The sequence below is a fragment of the Chiloscyllium plagiosum genome, chromosome 13, assembly GCF_004010195.1.
Source record: "Chiloscyllium plagiosum isolate BGI_BamShark_2017 chromosome 13, ASM401019v2, whole genome shotgun sequence".
NCBI classification, from domain to species: Eukaryota; Metazoa; Chordata; class Chondrichthyes; order Orectolobiformes; family Hemiscylliidae; genus Chiloscyllium; species Chiloscyllium plagiosum.
Window position 1 is genome coordinate 23,172,088 of NC_057722.1, and position 22,941 is coordinate 23,195,028.

The 22,941-nt window shown below is 38.4% G+C and overlaps 1 protein-coding gene across 8 annotated transcripts in view; it reads right to left on the reverse strand.

The window, feature by feature from the left end:
• Positions 1-22,941, reverse strand: part of LOC122555842 (SPRY domain-containing SOCS box protein 1-like) — a 270,118-nt gene that overhangs the window by 95,532 nt on the left and 151,645 nt on the right. The window contains exon 4 of one of the 8 annotated variants that reach the window (XM_043702037.1): positions 15,847-16,571. The exons of 6 other annotated variants lie outside the window; for them this stretch is intronic. In XM_043702037.1, coding sequence (XP_043557972.1) covers positions 16,528-16,571 — 44 coding nt within the window. In that variant the 3' untranslated portion in view covers positions 15,847-16,527. Of the gene's footprint in view, positions 1-15,846; positions 16,572-16,818; positions 17,295-22,941 lie in introns of those variants that run through there. One more of the 8 variants, XM_043702038.1, reaches the window with a different exon arrangement.

Consider the following 22,941-nt stretch of genomic DNA (forward strand, 5'->3'; position numbering starts at 1 on the left):
CCTCAACACAATGGCAGTCCCAGTCTATGTTTGGAAAGTTAAAATCCCCTACCATAACCACCCTATTATTCTTACAGATAGCTGAGATCTCCTTGCGAGTTCGATTCTCAATTTCCCTCTGACTATGAGGAGTCTGTAATACAATCCCAATAAGGTGATCATCCCTTTCTTATTTCTCAGTTCCACCCAAATAATTTCCTTGGATGTATTTCCAGGAATATCCTTCCTCAGCACAGCTGTAATGCTATCCCTTATCAAAAGGTGGTCCCGTCCCACCCCCCACCTTACTATTTTAAATCCTCACAAACAGCTCTCTCAAATTTCCCTGCCAGTATATTAGTCCCCTTCCAATTTAGGTGCAATCTGTCCTTCTTATACAGGTCACTTCTACCCCAAAAGAGATTCCAATGATCCAAAAATCCTTTTCCCATACATCAGCTCCTCAGCCATGCATTCATCTGCTCTATCCTCCTATTCCTGTCCTCACTAGCTCGTTGTACTGGGAATAATCCAGATATTACTACCCTCGAGGACCTCTTTTTTTACATTTCTGCCTAACTCCGTAATCTCCCTTCAGAGTCTCAACCTTCTCCCTTCCTATTCCATTGCTTCCAATGTGGACAATGACCTCTTGCTGGCCCCTCCACCCCGTGAGAACATTCTGCACCCTCTCTGAGACACCCTTGATCCTGGCACCAGGGAAACAACACACCATTCTGCTTTTTCGCTGCTGAAAACAGAAATGTCTGTCAGTACCTCAGACTAGAGAATCCCCTAACACAATTGATCTCTTGGAAACCAACGTACTCCTTGTTGCGTTACAGCCAGTCTCAATACCAGAAACTTGGCTGTTCATGCTACGTTCTCCTGAGAATCCATCACCCCCGACATTTTCCAAAACAGGGCATACCTGTTTGAAATGGGTATATCCACAATAGACTCCTACACCAGCTGATTAGGTGGGCTTGGATCGGCGCAACATCGAGGGCCAAAGGGCCTGTACTGCGCTGTATTCTTCTATGTTCTATAAGTACATATCACTCTTTTTAAGGCCATTTTTGCTCCTTCACAATCTACAGACCCAGGAATTAACACTGTCTTATTCCTCTACAAACACTTCCCTAGGTTAAATTCATACTTATGTCATATATTTTAAGTTTAATCAAAAGACATATCTCCAAAAACATTTAATCAAGAAAGAACCCACTCTACTCACGACTGCAGATTCTCTGTTGGCCACACTTAAAACAATTAACGTATCTGATTCTGTGCTGTGAACTTTGCCCAACAGTTCCTCCAAGATCAGTTGTGAATTTTACTGTGTCATTTGTCCCAGACACACACTCTGATGTCCAGCGATATACGAATTCAGACAGCAAAGTCAGTAACTGTTCAGGTTCTCTCTCTCTCTCTCTGTCTTGCAATGACCACACCATGTGGTTCCTTTGTCTGTTCTTTTCCCTTTAAAAACTGCTGTTGTTTTGACTTTTTTTTTCCCTAAAGTTCCAAAACAATGCAACAGCATATGAAACAGTAATTGCTGTTCCTTGAATTTGAGGAAATCACCTCCAGCCCCTAAAATTCCTCAAAAAAGGAGTTGTTACAGCCAGAAATTTTTCCCATCCTCCATCTTGGATTACCCAGAATTCTTCCCTTACCCAGAATCCTTCCAGTTTCCAGTCAATTCCTTGATTTAAAATGTCGAGAAATTTGAGTTAATCTTCCTCTTGGTTATTAAGTGCCCAAGCATTCAATTCAACAGTTGTGACCAGAAAAGAATCAATGGCAATGTCCATACCTCAGGGACAGAAGGGTTCACAACCCACCTGATCCAGAAGCTGGAATTGTTAACAATCCTGCATAGGCTCATTAAAAGAAAAAAAAAATGCTGGAAACTCTGCTGTTGCTTTAATATACTTGTCTTAAATATCCTGGGCTCTGCTTGCTATTTGAATTGCAGCTTAAATTCAAACACAACTTCATTTATAAGCAAAATTACTTGAAGTTCCAAGTTTTAAATATATTTCCTGGATGCTGAACAAGTGGATGATAAGGAAAGGTTCAGAGGTACTGATCAAGAAACTGGAAACATTGACTGTAATATAATCCCCTCCCTGACGCACATTGGGAGATGGAGTTGGCTGGAGTGTGGTAGGTGGGGACCCTGCTACCTTCCTGTCTCTCTGCTGTTTCAGTGAGGGGCAGGACCACTCATGCTCAGCCTGCTTCCAGGGGTTCAAAGCAGCACAATACCTGACTAGAAATTTGGGGAGGGTGGGCTATCGGGCCTCACTTCGCTCTGATATGGGTCTTTCAGTATTCAGCACCTGATAGGGGAAAGCAACAGCTGGCAATTCACTTGTGTCACAGATGCATAGCCAATGCATGGCCTGATTGACCAAGAACTCTCCACTCCACCCCCAGAAGTCCTTGATCCTGGGCAAAGTCTGGGAGGCTCTCAATTCAATGGCTGTTCCCAAAAGGAAGCAAAATGGGGCTATTTCTGGCTCTTCCAGCCAGCAAGGAGAAAGTGAGGACTGCAGATGCTGGAGATCAGAGCTGAAAAATGTGTTGCTGGAAATTGACAGGTCAGGCAGCATCAAAGGAGCAGGAGAATTGACGTTTCGGGCATTAGCACTTCTTCAGGAATGAATCCTGCGTCGATTCTCTTGCTCCTTTGATGCTGCCTGACTTGCTGCACTTTTCCAGCAACACATTTTTCAGCTCTTCCAGCCAGCAGGAAAGATCTTCATGAGTCTATTAAATACTACACAGTTTATGGTGAGGCAGGTAAGATGAGTAATCAACTGCAGCCACCAAGGTGGATGCTCGTATTTACTTTACTGCTATACTATTACTGGCCTTGAAATTAGAGAAACTATTGCTACCAGAGGCAGGAACACAGAACTGCGGAGACAAAAATCAGTAAATTATTGCAGTAGAAAATAGCCTAAAAACATAACATGAAGGAAATGAGAATGACAATTGTGGAAATTGCCTACATATATAAGAATGATCCTTAACTGACAGAGTTGTATTGATAGGAAATAAAAGACCAATGTCCTTTGTAACATTCAAGCTTCATTCTGGTTGAAGCTTCCACATGATATTCCATTTAGTTTCATTAATCCTTGGATTGAAGGTTTTAATGGAGATTAGCTTGGTGGTTTATTTGTGACGTCTCACTGACGTTTTCTACTGAGTTCAGACTATAAAGACAACACCAACTGAATCAGAACCATGAAGTGAACAGGAATTTAGTGCGAAAGAGTATAAAACATTTACAGATCTAACAGCTTTATCATTCTCTCATTTTATGAACAATTAATGGCTATTTAAAAAAAAACTCATCCACTCTCACAAAAGATGGTTTACCTGGCAGGTGAGCTTTAGTTGTTGGAGTTGGGATGTCATTGAGGGCTCCTCACCATTAAGGTTATATTTTCCTTTTCACACTCCCCCCATGACTACTCAAACCCAGTGTACTACCCTCTAAACTTATACTCCAGACTTAAAGTTCAACCTCAATCAACATCTATTCTTCAGGGATTACTTGTAATCTTAGGACTGGTCATTGTTGGAACTTGGTACTCTGGGGCAGAATTTCCATTGTTTACCCCACTGAACATGAAATGGCTGTAGGGCAGCCCGTAACTGAAGATACATGTTTCCTATCAATGCTTTAAGTCCATTGTTACCATGTCCATTCATGGTTTGAAAAAAATTCAACATTCAATCCTTTTCTTTTAATAATAAAGTCTAAGACTAAAGTAATAAGTTGTAATAAAACATGGCTTGAAGTTGAAGGATACAGATTTGAATTAATGCTGGAAATAAGAATTCAGAATTTGTAAGAACTACATTGTTGGTGAATATTTCCAAAGGAGATTACAAGTCTTGAAAGTGTAAATATTAGTGTACAATATACATGGATTTTAGTAAGGCATTCGATAAGGTTCCCCATGGTAGACTAATGGAGAAAGTGAAGTCACATCATGTGCAGGGTGTACTAGCCAGGTGGATAAAGAATTGTTTGAGCTACAGGAGACAGAAAGTTGTAGTTGAAGGGAGTTTCTTGAAATGGAGAAAGGTGACCAGTGGTGTTCCACAGGGGTCAATGTTGGGGCCACTGTTGTTTGTAATATACAACAATGATCTGGAAGAGGGCACTGTTGGTATGATCAGCAAGTTTGCAGATGACACAAAGATTGGTGGAGTGGCAGAACGCATAAAGGGACTGTCAGAAAATACAGGAGGACATACATAAACAGGAGAATTGGGCGGAAAAGTGGCAGATGGCTTTCAATCCAGACAAATGTGAGGTGATGCATTTAGGCAAGTTTAATTCTAGAGCGAATTATACAATGAATGGAAGAGCCTTGGAAAAAGTTGATGGGTAGAGAGATCTGGGAGTGCATGTCCATTGTACCCTGAAGGTTGTTGCACACGTGGATAGAGTGGTCAAGAAGGCATATAGTATGCTTGCCTTCACTGGACGGGGTATTAAGTATAAGAGCTGGAAAGTCATGTTAAACTTGTACAAGACATTGATTCGGCTGCATTTAGATACTGTGTACAGTTTTGGTTGCCACATTACCAAAAAGATGTGGACTCTTTGGAGAGGTTGCAGAGAAGGTTTACGAGGATGTTGCCTGGTATGGCAGGTGCTAGCTATGAAGAGAGGTTGAGAAAGTTTTTTTTTCGAATGAAAATAAACCTGAGGTTGAGGGGGGACCTGAATGAGGTTTACAAAATCATGAAGGGTATAGACGGGGTGGATAGAAACAAGCTTTTTCCCAGGGTGAAGGATTCAATAACAAGAGATCATGCTTTCAAGCTGAGAGGTGGAAAGTTTAAGGGGATACATGCGCTAAGTACTTCACACAGAAGGTGGTGGTCATTTGGAACGCGTTGCCAGCAGAGGTGGTAGAGGCAGGCACGGTAGAATCATTTAAGATGCGTCTGGACAGATGCATGAGTAGGTGGGGAGCAGAGGGATACAGATGCTTAGGAATTGGGTGACAGGTTTAGACAGTGCATTTGGAGCAGCTCAGGTTTGGAGGGCCGAAGGGCCTGTTCGTGGGCTGTAAATTTTCTTTGTTCTTTGTTCTTAGTGGTCAAGATAATTGTAGATTTAGAGGAAGTGAATAGACTGATGAAACAGTCTAGACATGGAAAATGCCATTTATTACAGAGAAGTATGGAATGATTCATGTGGAAAAAGAAAATGAAAGCAGGTTGTTCTACATTTCATCAACACAAATTCGCTGTAACATGATTGACGAACTGGCACAGTTTCTAAAGCGCAAACTTTTAAAACATTTGTTGGCTGTAACGCGATTACATCACAAATACTTTAAACACTTTCTAAAGCATGATTTTTATATTACACCCAAGAACACAATCATCACATTACAGAGGAACAGACCGTATAAACAGAATGGTTAATTTTTAAAATTGGTAAATGTATAGGTTGTCTCTGCAAAACTTGGGTGGTGTTAGCCACATTAGGTTTATAAATAGAGGTAGTGTGTATAAAAATATGGATGTCAAGCTGAATCTTTACATTACACTGGCTAGACCTCAATGGGAGAATTGTGGTCAATTCCTCACCAAACCTTAGGAAGGATAGCAAGGCTTTGGACAGGGAAACAAAATTTAATAGGATGGTACCAGAGGTGAATGACTTCAAGTACATGGAGAGAACACAAAAACTTACATTATTGTTCTTGAAAGTAGACAAGGTTACAGGGAGATTTAAGAATGGTTCAAAATTGATAAAGTAACTAGGGAGAAACTGTATCCATTTGAAAGAGGGTCTGTAGCCAAAGCACATCAATTTAAGTTAATTAGCAAAAGGACGAGAGGGAAGACGAAAATGCCTTTTCAACATTAAGTTATAATCTGAATAGACTGAAAATGATGGCGAAAGAGTATTAGATAGTAATTTCCAAAAGGATTTTGGGTGTAATTGTGAAAAAGTAATGTTTCCAAGGGATAAAAATATTTAAATTGCTCTTTCAAAATGGTGGCACAGCCTCGGTTCAATCCAATTTCTAATCAGTTTCGTTTTATTCTGCATGATTCAAAGTTTAACAAAGCAACTTTAAAGATTCTTAATTTTGGACTGTAGATGAAAAGGGGAAAAGAACAGCTTTAAACAAATAAAGGACTGTGGAAGGAGTTGCTGTACTTTTAAAAAGGATTGTTAAAATAAAAACTTTTTTCAAGCACTGGGTGATGATGTTTCGAGACTCAGTCGTGTGTTCAGAAAAAGTTTTACCCACAGACCTAATTGATTTTTCAATTAATGCCAGTTGTGTGGGTCAGGAGTCTTCAGCATGACAGCTCTCTGATTGGCTTCTGGGCAGGTGGACAGCTTGTATGTGAATAAGACTAAGAGAAAGCCTCTGTCTTTTTCTAGTCCTCAGTAAAGCAATCAACCAGAAGATTGCTAACTATTCTCTCCCACTATTTACTCTAAACTGTTGCCTCCAACCAATGACAGAAACCATGCCATCCATACAAATTTACACCTAAAAATCCCATGTCTTCAAAAGAACTTGGATGAAGTAAATGGGACACTTCATCAAGTCCTGTGGACTGATGCTATTGAACTGTATTTCTTCAATAATGTTTCATCCACCCATAGTTTGTCCGTCTGAATGTGTTTAGAATGGGTTAGAGTTTCAGCCATCAGAGCTATATGTTGATAATTCATGCGTTTGCCCATGAGCAGAATAACTTTATCTGTAATTAATAGTAGTTCAAGTACAGAAACCTGGTCAATCTGTTAAACTAAAAGTTAAAATATAGAACCTCAAAAGCAATATTCTCAGCATCATTCCCAATGGCATGTTTCAGTAAGCGTATGAACAAAGAGGATTAAACAATGGAACACATGGCTGGAGATTGGGTCAGATAGGGAGTGTGTCCAATTTCCAAGGCTTTGGGATTGATTCTGGGGGAGGTGAGACCTGTACATCATTGTCAGATTGCACCTTAGCAGAACAGAGATGAACATCCTCAGAGGAAGATTTGCTAGTGGTGTTGGGGTGGGTTTAAACTAGATTAGCAAGAGGAGAGGAACCTCAGCAAATCACCCAGATTGTAGGGAACTACTGAAGTTCCTACAGTCCCAGAGGACCTCAGGTTAACACGGAGGTCACCATACCTACACGGAGGTCACCATACCTCAGGTAAGGATTGAAGCCGAGAAAGGTGGCGCCTTCAGGTTAACCTCAACAAGTGTGGGAATTGAACCAGTGTAGGCATCACTCTGCATTACAAACCAGCAATCCAGCTCCTTGGATGCTGCCTGACCTGCTGTGCTTTTTCCAGCGCCACACTTTTTGACTCTGATCTCCAGCATCTGCAGTCCTCACTTTTTCCAAACCAGCAATCCAGCCAATTAAGTTAACTGACCCTCATAGAAGAAATACTGGTAATAGTAAAACAGAAAATTAGTAAGTGAAAGTGGAAGGCAGATGAAGAAAAGCTTAATTTAAAAGAAGCCAAAGGAAGTACGGCAAAACTTTTAATAAAGGACAGGATTGGTCCACTTATGATCAAGGATCTTGGATCAAAAACTGGGTAAACCTAATCAGCACTAATACGGAGGATGAAGAATTCCCAGGCCTTGTCAGAGATGGGCTTCTGCAGCAGTATATTGTACAACCAGCTGGGGATTAGACAATTTTAGATTTAGTATTCAGCAGTGAAATTGGGCTAATTAATAAACTTGCTGCAAGGAACCAATGAAAAATAATGACCATGACATGATAAAATTTTACACTAAATCTAATAGTAATATAGTTCATTCTGAAATTAGGTCTTAAATTGGAACAAAGGAAACTAAGGATGAGGGGCAAGTTGGTTATGAAATAATTGGGAAAATACACAGGGATCTGACAATAGGTAATGGCTAGCCACAGTTGACTTACTATTCTCAACGGTTTATAGCGTCCCTCCAATACACACAAGAACGAGCAGGAAGGGTGAATTAACCATGGTTTTAAAAAAAAATAAAGATTGCATTAATCAAAGGACAAGATATATAAGGTTGCAACAAAAAGTAAAAGCCTGAAATTTGCAAGCAATTTCAATTATGGTAAAAAATGACAAAGGAACTGATAAAGTGAAGAAAGAGAATATGAATGTAATTTAGCAAAAAGCAATGGCAACTGATTATGTTTCTTTTTATATGTGATAATGAAAATATATAAGAAAGGACTGATGTGGATCCGTTACATTCGAGACCGGAGGATTTACACTGGAGACCACAGAAATGGAAATAATTGCTTGGCATCTCCATCTTTAAAGACATAAAGGATACATAAAAGCTCCCAGAAATACACAGAACATACCAACTTTTATAAATGGGGAACTGAAAGACATTATTAATAAAAAGGAAATTCTTAAAATATTAACTGTTCTGAAGTTTGATAAATCACCTGGACCAGATGAACTACATCCAAGAGTGCTGAAGGACATTGCTATAGAGACAGTCAATAGAATTTTGGAAAGATTCCTACAGCCTGTCAAGCAGTAAATATAATCCCATTACTTAAAAAGGGAGGAAGAAAGAAAATGGACAACCATAAACTTCGCTGATGTTGTCAGTCATCAGGAAAATATTGGAATCACTATTAAAAAGGTAATAGCTCTAGTTTAGAAAAGTGGGATGGTGCAAGGAAGTCACAGACATTCATAATCTACTCCAATGATTTGGATGTGGGATGAAACATAATATCTCTAAGTTTGCTGATGACACTAACCAAGGAGGAATGCGAGATGTCCAGAAGATGCATTGAGGTTTCATGTGGACTTGGACAGGTAAAGGGTCAAAAATGTGCCTTATGGAAAGTGTAAAGATAGTCTCTTTGACAGGAAAAAAGAGAGACAAAAAAACTATTTATAGAGTCATAGAGATGGACAGCATGGAAACAGATCCTTCGGTCGTCCACGCCGACCAGATATTCCAACCCAATTTAGTCCCACCTGCCAGCACCCGGCCCATATCCCTCCAAACCCTTCCTATTCATAATTTCTTAAATGATAAGAAATTGGGAAGTATTAACGACCAGAGAGACTGGGACTTTTTTTTGTTCATGAGTCACAAAAACAAGCACCAACCAATTAGGAAACCAAATGGTATGTTGCCCTTCATCACAACAGGATGTGAGTATAGGTGCAAGTGTTTTGCTTCAATTGCACATCACCTTGGTGAAAACGGACCTGGGGTATTAGGACAGTTTTAATCTCCTTTGGCATCTACTTGCCAAACAGGCATGATAACAGGTTCACCAATACAATCTTTGCAATGATGGGATTGCCTTGTTGAGTAAAGTGGATCTGTGAAACTAGCATTTCAAAGAATGAGAGGAGACTTCATCGAAACTCAAAATTCCTCCAGGGTGTGACAGAGTTGTAGAATAGTGAACCTGGCCAGTGAACTTAGAAACAAGGGACATATACTCAAAAATCCATTTAATGATTGAGACGACAAGGAATTTCTTCTCTCAGTGTGGTGAATCTTGAATTCTCTCTACCCAATACTGCAAAAACTAAATTATCGAACATTCTCAAGACAAAAGAACAGATTAGATTTTTGGATACAAATATTACCAGGGGATATGAAAATACAACAGGAAAGTGGAATAGCAATAGATGACCAGTCCAGCCATGATCTAACTGAATGTACAGCAGGCTGAATGGCCTACTTCTATTCCTAAATTCCTACATGTTGGATCTTAAACCTCAGATTATATTAGTAGTACTGGTGAGGGGTGAATTTTCAGTTTAAGTTCACAACAATATTTAGTTATAAATAGCAGGTCAAATTACAAGTCTCTATTTTAATAGAATGAGAATGTAGGGAAAGGCTTGGGTGGCTGGGGGTAGAGGTGTGGCAGAGGGGGAGGTGAGTGGAGAGGAGTTGGTGGTGGTGTTTGGGACATTTGTGACACCATGTAGACCCAGCTGACATGGTGCTCAGTTAAGAACATAGTTAAACCAGTTAAGTGCTCAAAAATAATCAACTTTTGCATGATTCAGGAATACAAGAGATATATCTAATCACAAAGAACTTTTCCAGTTATGAGATCACTTCAGATTTTGAACAAGTTTGGAATTCATAGCAAATCAAAAGCTGAAGGAGGACAATGGTGAAATAATAAAAGGCAGCTTTGGTAAAGTAGAAGACCTGGAAATTATATTTCAGACCCAAAAGCACGACAGAGCATAAATATTGACAGATGAAGAGGGTTTATTGGCTGAGCAAAAAACTGAAGGTTATGACTACAAGTTACATCTGAAAAATATTTAATAAACTGACAGTAGGTTTCACTGAATAGTTCTCATGATTAAGGCAGTGATTCAGTCTTTGCTTTTAAACTTCAGTTCTTTTGCATCAGACTACGGGCATGAAGGACAATAATGAATGTGCAATGAAACCATAAAATGCGAGTAGATTTGGATGATTAGTGGAAGACGTCAGTAATGTAGATAAGAGAAAGAGGAATGAGACTTCATAGAAAGTATCAGATGGAGTTGAAAATTAATTAGACAGCTGTAGGTTGTGATAAGATGCCCTTATATTCTTTGCAATATACAGTTCTAAGCCTGAGGTGTGGTAACGTACAAGCAATTGACAAAAAAAGATTCATTCAAGAATGAAAACAGCAGAATTCCAGAAGTGTGAAACATGGGCAGCAAGATGGAACAATCATATATCTGTCTGCTCTTATCAAGCTTCTTGTTTTTTAGTGGTATAGCCATGGATCAAATCATAAAACGGCTGAAGTACAGAGGAAGACTTTCAGTCCGCCGTGCCTGTGTTATACTGGCTCTTTTCAAAAACAGTGCGCCTAGTGTCACTCCCCTAAAGATTTTTCTCTTTCGATAATTCATCCACACACTCATGAAGGTCACAATTTAATCGATCACCACTCAGGCAGTGCATTCCAGATTCCAACACTTGCCACAAAAGAAAACCTCACGTTGACGGTGCTCCTTTTACATATCACATTAAATGTGTTTTCTGGTTCTTGATCTTTTCGTCCAAAGGGAATGGCTTCATTCTCCGGCTCCTTCATGATTTTGAACACCTCTATCATATCTCCTTTCAAAGCTCTCTTTGCTAAGGAGAGCTGCCCCAGATTTCTCCAAACTGTCTACATAACTCATCCCTAGATCCACTGTAAAATCTTCACCTCCTTCCCAAAGTATTCTGCCCAAAACGGGATGTGATACACCAGTTGAGGCAGAACGAGTGTCTTCTCCAAGTTCATTATAACTTCCACACTTACAATAGAGGCCTCAACACTGACTATGCACTCCATGAGGTCATGGGAAAGGTAGCCTTTTGCTGATTCATACCACCCCTCCCCCTTGGCTGATGAATCAATGCTCCTCCAAATTTAGCAACACTTGGACAGAAGCACTGAAAGTGGCAAGGGAGTGCAATGCAGTCTGAGTAGGGACTTCAATATCCATCATTAAGAGTGGCTCAGCAGCATTACTACTGACTGAGTTGATTCAGTCCTGAAGGACACAGCTACGAGACCGGGTCTGAAAGAGAACCAACAAAACTATTTATCTGATCCTCATCAGCCTGATGCAGATATGCAATCAATCACAATATCAGTCGAAGTGACCACTATCCAGTCCTTGTGGAGATGAAGGATAACCTCCACCATTCTAACAGGATATATTTTCAATGGATCTAGCAACTGAAGATTGGACATCCAGAAGATGCTGTGAGCCATGATGAGTAGAACAGTTTTTAACCATGATAAACCATCTCATTGCCTGACATATTCCCCACTACCAGGTCAGGGTCCATTAAGTAAGGAAAGGGAATACCAGGGGGTAGTGATTGCTGCAGGAAATCACTGCAGGCCTTCTCAGGGTAGTGTCCCAGACTCAAAAACACCTTCAGCTGCTTCAATTATCTTCCCTCCATCATAAGGTCAGAAGAAAGATGTTTGTCGATTGCATGATTTATGACTCTGAAGTAGTCCATAATCCAAAGATAGCAAGATTTGAACAATACCTAGGCTGGGACCTGTACATGGCAAAAAACATTTGTGTCACACAAGTGTGAGGTAATGATAATTTCCAACAAGAGAGAATCTACCCACCGTCTTTTGACATTCAATGGCTACTGCAGCTGGAATCATCAACATCCTTTATATTATCATTGACCATAAGTGGATTAGCAATACAAATACTACAGATACAAGAGCAAGTCAGTTTCTAAGAATCCTGGAGTGAATACTTCTCCTGCTGAATACCGCAAAACCTGCCCACCACAAGGCACAAAGCAGGAGTGTGATGGAATACTCCCCACTTGCCCAGATGAGTGCAGCTCCAACAAAGTCTAAAATCTTGAAACTATCCAATCAAAGTGGCCTGCTTGATTGGCACCACATCTACAAACATTCCGGAATGCCTCCATAACAACATGGTGGGTCTACCTACACCAAATAGACGGTGGTAATATAAGACAACAATTAGTTACCATCTCAGAGTAATTAGGGTTGGGTAATAAACAGTAGCCCAGCCAATGAAGCCCATTTCCCTGGATAATTTCTACAGATCCCAGGAACCGGTATTCTTTAGTAACCACTATATGAACTTGCTCTGCCACCTTCAATTATAAAGACAATCTCAAAGCTTACAGAAAGGACTACACTATGAAACGAAACAGTTGTCTAATCATAACTAAAATGGCAATTCATCAAAAAGACAGCAAGAAGTTCTTGCAATCAACAACAGTAACCTACTAGGAAAATAGTGAGTAAGATGGAAAGGGGGGCAGCTGGTCAGGCCAAGAACTGACCGCCATCCCTCGGCCAATAACCTAAAACGCTAAGATAGAGCTTAAATCATTTGCACACCCCACATCCCATACTGAGATATCACTTCCATTGGCAACCAACAAGAATTATTAACAAAAGGGAAGGTGATCAGGAGAGGAGGAAAATTCATACTGAAAGTTACATGGATAACTATGAATTCAGACAAAGCTTTCAAATTGATGAGATTTTACAACAACTTCAATAAAAAACTTATAATAGAAAAAAGACAGGATACATTTTAGTGTGGGGAGCGAGCAAGCTCACCTTCCATATAGGTGAGGTCAACCTGCAAAAATATTTTGAAATGGAAAAGGAAGGCTGTGCTGGAAAAAAGTTTAAAAGGACAAGATCAGGTTTGTGCTGAGCTCCATGCACTAGGGGTAATGATAAGGAGCCCTAGCAGAGCTAAATGATAATGCAGTAACAAAAGGTGGGGTGGGTTCTGGTGAAATAAACATGGTACGTTGCAAGAGTATGATGAGAGTCAGAGGAAAAATATTGAACGATCATATTTGCTTTTGGATGACTTATAAAGCTGGTCCTCAGAATGAAAGCACTATTCGATACAGTTTTGAATAGCACATCCTGGAAAGTAGGCAATTTGATCAACTCTTAGCAAGGAAGCTGCATTTACTATTTGATTTACAGATACTATCAGAAGACAAAGTTCATTTGATATATTTTAGAATGAACAAAATGTCAGGTAAAATTGTCAAAATATTTTAAACAAAGCAGAATGAGGAGCAAAAACTAAGCTGGAAACGTTGAACTAGAATAGTGGAGTGGGCTCAAGGACTGAGTGGCCTACTCTTGCACATATCCACAATCAGAATTGACAGGAGAGGAACAGCAACATGTGATACTTCCTGTGCCATCTTATAAAGATTGAATATGACATGAGCATGATAGGCTTGGCTGGCATGGGATGTGCAACAGAAAACCAAAAGATAATCAAATGGATTATGATTGGAATAATTTCCATTTGGAACATTTGCTATTCACTCCTACAGTTGTTTAATACTTTTAGCATGAGTTATGCATATGCTAAAACAAGTTGGATTGTGTAATTTCTTTTCTAAATAAACCCTAGATTCATCACATCAAAAGTAAACTAAATTGCAGCTATTCACATGAAATAGATTTAGTCAGCATATGTAAATTCAGCTCACCAGAAAGTTTAAACAAGTGTCAATCAACCCTATGGACAAGCTTGTGAGAAAGCTTTACAACAAAGAGGGAAAAAGGGGCATGGAGCAGAATCAAACAACATGCACATATTTTAACAATTTAATAGCAAGTTCAAATAAATAAATAAGCAAAAAAATGACAACCACTTTATACCAAAGCACAATTTCTGAAGCAGTATTTGCATTACACCAGTGAGTGAGAGAAAATTAAATAATTTAACCTAGCTCAAGTTGAGAGCTTGAAGCATAGAAAAATGAATAGATTTAGGAAAGTAATTGCAGTTGTACAGTGCTTTGGTATTTTAGAAGTTTTATCACAAACCTACAATATATTTGGATATATTAATGCTCTACCAACAAGCAAATATTTTAATTTTTTCTTTTGATGTTGGCTATAGGCAGAACTTTAGCAGTACATTGAAAGAACCCTCTGTCTTAGGATTTTTAACGCCCATTTGGCTAAGCAGTTGGGCGTCACACTTAAACATCTCACTTGGAAGAATAGCACATCTAATAAAGCAAATTCCTTCAGTGTTGCACTTAGCTTGCAGTACATGATCACGTGGAAATTAAGTTTGATTGCAAACCTGACAGACAGTATAGACAGAGTTAAAATAGCTACACATGAAATGAAATCACCTGATGCTCAACACAACTGTCCAAATGGTTGATCACTCAAAACCGATAAACTAACCTGTCAAAGAACCTGGTGAAGCTTATGGAAAGTACAACGTAGGACGATGGTCTGAACCATATTAGAATAGTCAAGTATTGACATAATCAAGGCATGTTTTAGCGTTTTAGCGTTTTAGCAACAGATGAGATGAGGCAGGCATAGAGTTAGGTGTTATAACAGTAGAAATAAGTGATCTTATTGAGATGCAGATGGAAGATTACGTCTGGCCAAATACAAAATCAAAGCTTTGAATAACGTAGCCTCAGTTGGAAGAAAGAAGGATGTTGGTGGTTACCTGGGAACAGAGTTGTGGAGGAGATTGAGAAAAATGACTCAAGTATCCTCAATCCTTTGTTAAAAGGAAATCTCTCTAATTCACTACTCATTGTTGGACATGTTGTCTTACAATTTACAGACAGTGGAGAGGTTGAGGGGGTCATGATGGGGTAGAGCTAGAGGTCCTCTGCAAGATGACAGAGCAACACCATAATTTGGGCACATTTCATCACTTGAACCATGAACTAAGGTCTAAGACTTGAAAATTCACTCTCATCCCATATCATCAAGTTTGTCTGGATTGTTTCAATAATTTCTTTGCTGGTATCATAGTTGATACTTAGCACTTAACACAATATCCTGGGAATGTCTAATGGAGTGTTTATGAGAAAATGCTTTGCCAAAAGAGTAGTTAGATGTGAAACTCCCTAACTCAAAGATAGCCACCTTAGATGATTATCCTGGAAGCTAGATAAGCAGGAAGTAGAAAAAAAGTAGGCCAGGTAGGGAAGTTAGAAAGATATTGACTGTGTTAGGGGAATGGACCAGTTGGGTCTAATGGTCTGTTTCTCATAGTAAATTTGACATAATGTGATGGGTGTTGGTAAACAATGAAGGACTTATTTTTGGAATATAGGACATGTCAAAATTGACTTAAGTTTACAGGAACAAGTTTGACTCAAGTTTACAGGAACAAGATCCTCACAGAGACTGCCAATGTTTTAAAAAAAAGTGATGAATTCCCAATGACTAATTTAAGGAGTTACATGACAAGGTCTTAAGTTTTATAATTTTAATGTCTTTAAAATCAACATTCACTAAACATTATGTAGTAGACAATTAATACTCCATGCTAAGTACAGAAAAGGCATTTCCCATTAGAGTTGTAACAACCAAAAACTTCAATGCATTTATACACTGCTGCAAGCTTTCCACAGAATTCCAGCCTTTACTGAGATCATCCCTAAGTTCGTCCCAGGTTCCAAAAGGCATGCTTCTCCCTATTTGAGAGTTGAGAATCACTTAACATTAAACGTCTTTCCATCAGTCTTCCAAGATATCAAACTGTCATCCAGCAGTTAGTACTACAAGTTAATTCTCCAAACAAAGCCAGTGTTCATAACTTACCAACAGTTCTTTGAACAGAGAAGGATTTCCTTTCTGCATTCTGTCTGGTAGCTAACAAAGAAACATTATTTCCTCTGCTGTTCATAATTACTGTTGCTGTTTCTCACATTCCGGAACATTTTCTCCAAAGAATGCAACAGTAAGGCAGCCAAAAGCAATGGAAGCTGTCCTTTGTTTTCAGGTATCAAATCTGACATATAGATTTCTGATCACTTTGGCACCATGTCCTGCATTACCCATGTCACATCAGATTATCACTGATCAATATTAGCAGGTAGTAACATGCTCCTTTTTCAGTATGCCATTTTAATCTGAATTAGCAAGACAGATAAAACAATCATCTTCACAAAATCTTGCTTTTGTAACATTTGGGACATCGTGATATCATGAAAGACACTCAATGCATATCCATTCTTGTAGAAAATCCATGTGTTAGGATCACTGTAACGAAAACATAACTTCAACAAATGACTCCACAGAAGAAATTACCAATGAAATTTCATGCATTGATATTGTTATTTTAATTGGATTCAGACTCAAATAAACAAGAATTAAGGAGAATAACTTATCAAATAAAAAAATGTAAATTCTACTTTAAATAATCAACACAAGTTTACTTCTTAGAGGATAACAAGCTCCCAAAGCTCTCCCTCAACAATTCCAGGATTTACAATTCTTCTGTTCAGAGTAACTCAGGAGTTCTATGAAATGGCAGCTTTTATCTTGGTGTTTCATGTTTCCAAGAACACAGTCTTCCTCCGATCTCGTCAACACTGATAATCTATGTTTTCTAGATATCTTAATGAAAATAATTCATCACTCCCAAGTTAGTGTTCACTGCTTGGCCACTTCTGGGCAAGCATACAGTTCTTTAGCACCTCTAGATGGTATTCATATAGTTTACCAGATTTCAGACCTTTTAGCCAGCTCATATTGCTGAGATTTCCTGTCTCCCTTATTACTAGATAGAAATAGACACCTAACAATAAAAAATTGCTTCATCTCCTCACAAACTAAGTTTTCTCTGTCTGCATCTTTATGAAGATCACTTTCAATCTTCTGTTCTGCTGTTGTCACTGTCCTTTGGGTTTGCCAGTTTTCAGGATTATTACTTTCCTTCCTGTTCTTACTCCATCTGGGTCAGGTAACGTGAACCAATACTTCCTGCTGTCCAAAAAAATACAATCAATCCCTTCACAATTGGTGCAAATTCTTTAAAGGTGATTTTCAAATACTTCCAATAATTATAGATTCCTCATAAGTTTCAAAAGAAATTACAAATATTCCTTATGGTACCACTTTTAGGACAAAGTTCATCATTATTTTTATTCAAAATGTAATTACTTCAGTAGTTACCTCCTGGGAAAAAAGTATCTTCATTAGTTCATAAAAAAACTCGAACATTGATACATGTTAAGATCCACGGAGACATCTGTCACTGAGCCAAAGTTTACACTACAGGTCAAGGGCACCGAATGTATTATGAGCCTCCCAGAATAGAAGTGACCTAACTTGTACTTTGTCAATTACCCAAGTTAATCACCTTGACTCTCACAAAACAGCAGCTTTGTGACTATAAACACAGCAACATCTTCATTTGGGAAACACACGAGCTATGCTTAGCAGTTACATTACTCTGATTATTCAAGCCAGCACCTAATCTCCAGGGACCGAAATTGGCTTAGTTTGACTCCATATAATTCATTTTGATTTATTTACTGCCGAAACAACTTATTTCCCTGTAAGTTTAAATCACACCTTTTTCAAAAAACATTTTCACTGCACATGGTTTGGAATTGTCGGGAATCACATCAATCCCCAGCAGCTCAAGGCTTTTCCATTTCTAATTTCATTATCCTCCTTGCTGGCTGTTTGGAATCAGTATCAATAACCTATTTAAAGTCACATCTCAAGCAAAAGACTTTTAAGATGCTCAAATCTGCCAGATGTCATTATTCTACATTCATCCAGTAAAGGAGGATAGACAAACCGCAGTATGAGATCTAGCTGAAACAAAAACTATTTCCACCTCTGCTCAAATTGTTTTAGGCAATTTGAATAGAATAAAGAACATGAGAACAAAAAAATCAGAGTTGAAAATTACAAATTCTAACTAGATTGCACAGCCTTTTCTTTATGGCTTTATAATAATAAAACCATGCAAAACAAAAGTGATCCTTGTGGAATTTTGTTCTACCATCAGCACTGAAAGAAATCCTTCAGTATATGAAGTAATGAGTGCACAATAACAACTCTCCATTTTCTTCCTCTATTTGTCAACCGAGAGTGATGAATCTCTAACTAGGATGTGGTTGTACATGAATATACAAACAAAAAGAATCAAAGTAGGCCACTTGAACATCCAAACTTGCTCCACCATTCAATAAGATTAAGGCTGATTTGATTTTAACCCCAACTCCTTCAAAACTCTTAACTGTCATCCCTTTTGTGTTCAAGAATATTTCAAAAAATTCTCAATTTCTAAATTCCAAAGATTCTCAATGTTTCTTTTATCCCCTCATCAACGTCTTCAATGGGTGACCCCTTACTTTTAAAATATGACTTCTCGCATCAGTGATAATACTTTTAGATTCCTCACACGGGAGTCTATTTCTCATGCATAAATACTGTCAGTAAGGATCAGCAGCCTGACAGCAGAGAACATCATGTCATTTCTTTAGTAATCAACAGTGGTAATTCTTAGATACTTTTCTTAAATTCACCAAATAGATGGCTCCAGCTGAGAATTGCTAATTTAACATAGGCCAAGTAGTCATGAAGCTTCTGACTTTTAGAGATAGACCAATGTTTAAAAAAAAACTAATAGGACATCTTCATTTCCAATCCATCAACATGACTGATGCCCTGATTTTGTCAGGCTAAGAATCCAAAAGGAGCAGAAATTTAAAGTAGTGCCTGGTTTCAAATGGCTCCTTTGCAAACATAAAAAATTCATTTGTCAGATCTTTTGAATTACATTCCTGTGTAGGATCACATTCGTAAGTATGAGCATTCACTAAGTCAGATGGTCATAAATTGGGAACACCTGTATATTCTGGATGCATTTAAAATTCTCTTATTCCATACATGGATTTCAACGGAATGCAAATTGTCTAACAATATATTGAAATCTACAATTGTGTAAAGCATTCTTCGGTGTAGTATCTAGAAACTGATATCAACTTGGACTTAGAACATGTCTAGACAATGGGTGTTCCAGGCCAAACACACAGGGGTCATTATAATAATAAAAATGGATCCTTATTCTTACTTATTTTGGTGTAGTTTGCGATCCTAAAGTAAAGAAATCCATTCGTCAAGAATTCTCCAATAATTAATATTGCAGTTATTCACTACTTTTTTGATTTTTGCTCACACAAATTGCCTGAGACCAACATGCATAAAAACAAAACACAGTGAATGCTGGAAATCTAAAATAAAGGTTCTAAGGAAGCGTCTTTGAACTCAAAATGTTAACTAGTTCTTTCCCTAGGATGCTACATTTGCCGAGTTTCTCCAACATATTCAGTTTCTCATCTAAGAATGGGTTTATAGGTGACCAACCTCTCAGTACAGGTTGTTGTTTGAGGGGCATTACTCAGCATCAAGCACAGATGACCAGAAAACTGCCTCTCATAAATGCATCCAGAATATACAGGGGTTCCCAATTTATGACCATCTGACTTAGTGAATGCTCATACTTACGAATGTGATCCTACACAGGAATGTAATTCAAAAGATCTGACAAATGAATTTTTTATGTTTGCAAAGGAGCCATTTGAAACCAGGCACTACTTTAAATTTCTGCTCCTTTTGGATTCTTAGCCTGACAAAATCAGGGCATCAGGAAATCAGGGCCTATTGTATCCCAAGAGTTTACAGATCAATCTGGCCATATTATGGATGCACCATCCACGGCTCTCAAGTCCTGGAGTGGGTCATGAAAATTAGAGCTTCTGGGTCAGAGGAAAGGATGGCACCACTGCGCCTCTCAATCACTGCTACTCTCTTTAAAAATAGAATTTCAATAGAATTTTCATTCGGGCAATATGATCCAAACAGGACAGAACTGCATATTAGCCTTAATAAACTGCCTTCCACATAATATAGGGACCCAGGTTCGATTCCATCCTCTGGCAACTGTCTGTATAAAGTTTGCACATTCTCCCAGTGTCTGTATGGGTTTCCTCCAGGTGCTCCAGTTTCTACCCACAATCCAAAGTTGTGCAGATTCGGTGGATTGGCCATGCTAAATTGCTCATGGTGTCCAGGGATGTGTAGGTTAGATGGGTTTGCCATCCAACAATAACGATGCAATTTTGTATCATGAGGAAAAACTCAATCCCACTGCATAACTTTGAAAAACAAATTTTCAATTTCACTTCTAAAAGGTAGATATGTTGACTGTTGCAGAACAAACACAGCAAAGGTTATCTAGAGAATGTGTACCGCAATAAAAGATATATTAACAATTCAAGTGTAAATATTTTAGAAGTTAGAATTGGGAATGACGTGTGTAAACGTACACTGAAGTGAGCTTTATTTCAATTTCTGCAATGTCAAGAAGAACTGCAGAAACAAAACAGAAGTCGCTGGAAAAACTCAGCAGGTCTGGCAGCATGTGTGAAGGGAAATCAGTTAACATTTTGGGTCACTTGACCATTCCTCAGTGGACCAGAAACATTAACATTGATTTCTCTTCACAGATACTGCCAGACCTGCTGAGCTTTAACAGCAACTTCTGTTTCTTTTCCTTTTTAATAATACTGTATACTTGAATGTCTACAAAGATTTGAATGTGGCTTGTAAAATCAAATAAAACCCCCACCCACTTGACAATGATTTGTGGCCAAAACCTTTGTCCTGGAATCTGTATAAGCACATAGACTTCTTTTTGGAAATTCATCTACTGAAACAATTGGGAAACTTGAAGAACACATTCTTTGCAAACTGTTCAGTTACAGCAATAACCCCAGGGAGAGAGAGCTGCTGTTTTCATCTTCTGTCTGTATCAACATGTTTTTCTTTTGGGAAAAACAAGTCAATTTTTGCCATTTCTTCTTGCTTGTTAAATTTTAGTTCCTTTTGCACAAAGAACTCTTCAATAAATAGCATTCAAGACAACTAAAAACTAATTAGCTGGCCTGAACAATATAAAACAACAAATTAAAAATGTCTTTACTTCTTTCATAGTAATTGATAATTATGAGGTAGCAAGCTTTTCTTGATCTTTGGCATAAGTTGAAGAAAATAATAGTCAAGTAAAAATCATATTGACCAACAAAACTAAAAATTGTGAGTAAATCTTAAGGCTACTACTCAAAGTCAAACAGACAATATTAAAATTATATCTAAAATTAAACCATTAGCATGTTGGTTGACATTACTCAGGAGGGCAGTTGAGGCACATAAATTTTCTCTTGAACCCGAGCCAGTGATTGTGTCAGGAAATGTATGGACCCACAAGGGGATTCAGCAACACAGTACCAAGTCCAGTTGCAATTCCCTCCACTGCCAAATAGCTTGCTAATAATAACAATGTGTGAAGAATGGTCATTTAGATGACATGCCCTTGGAATGTTATTCGAGTGAGGAACAGACAACGGAGGGAAGAGAAGAGAACGGAAAATGTTGGAGGAGGGTCAAATAGCTTCAATTTCTGGCCCAACCGGAATTAATTATTGTAAAATTATAATCAAGTTCAAATAAAGACATTACTAGTCAAAAATGTACTAATCAGTCATTTAACCAATAGCCCTCTCCCTCTCCACTGCCCCCCCCCCCCCCCATCCATCTCAATTCCATTTAAATCTTAAAATACATTTACTGCTTATTTTTGGTCAATTCAGTCACACCGTAGCACATAATACTCTAGGGATTTATAGTATCTACAGCACTTTCCTTGAAATCATTTCCAGACCTCATCAGGAAACAATCATAAATCAGTGTGAATTTATCACACACTTGAGGTCATTCAATGTTCTGCCAACACAAATGATCAGTCAGTTTAGAAAAACCTATTCAAAAACAGAAATAAAGAAAAGCTGCAATTTGTTTGGGGGTGGGGGGGGGGGTGGGGGGAGGTTGGTGGAGAAGAGAGAGTTGGGGAGGAGAGGGGAGAAAAACAGCAACATAAAGCTGGACCCATTTATCACCTTGAGGTGACCACTACAGGCCATAAATGATTTTTCTGGTTATTTTAATCCACTGGCTGGCTACAATGTAATAATTCACTCACTAGTGTGAATTATTCCCTGCACAGCATTTGCTAGTAACAGCTTTATCATTTAACCCAAGCAAGATAAAGTTCATAGTGTGCACCATCTAACCCAAAGGAGATCCAATAGCATGCCCTTTAATAAAATCCTTATGCTTGTAGCTTAAAACATTCATTTGCCCATTATCTAACATCCTTCACTTCAGACATCTTTCTCTTCTTTCACAGCCCTTGTCCAAAAGCTAAAGGGAGAGAAAACTTAACACTTATAGTTACAAAGTATATGAGGGAAAGATGATGTAGATATAACCAGAAATGCAGAGCGCTGCTGCAGTTCAATAGTGACAAATCAGATGGAAGTTAAAACAAGTTCTAATAAAACAATTATAGATTTTCTAACATCACTAAGAATTATATCTATGGAAGTAGCAAATTAGAGAAATGAACTACATCCAAGGTCTTATGGTGCATTTAAATAGGCTAAAAAATGTCAGATTGATTTTAATACAGATAACTGTGAAGTATGCACACGCAGCAAAATTAAATAAAACAAGTTGTGCGAGATGAGGTTAATTGAAGTTATTGGGTCTAGTT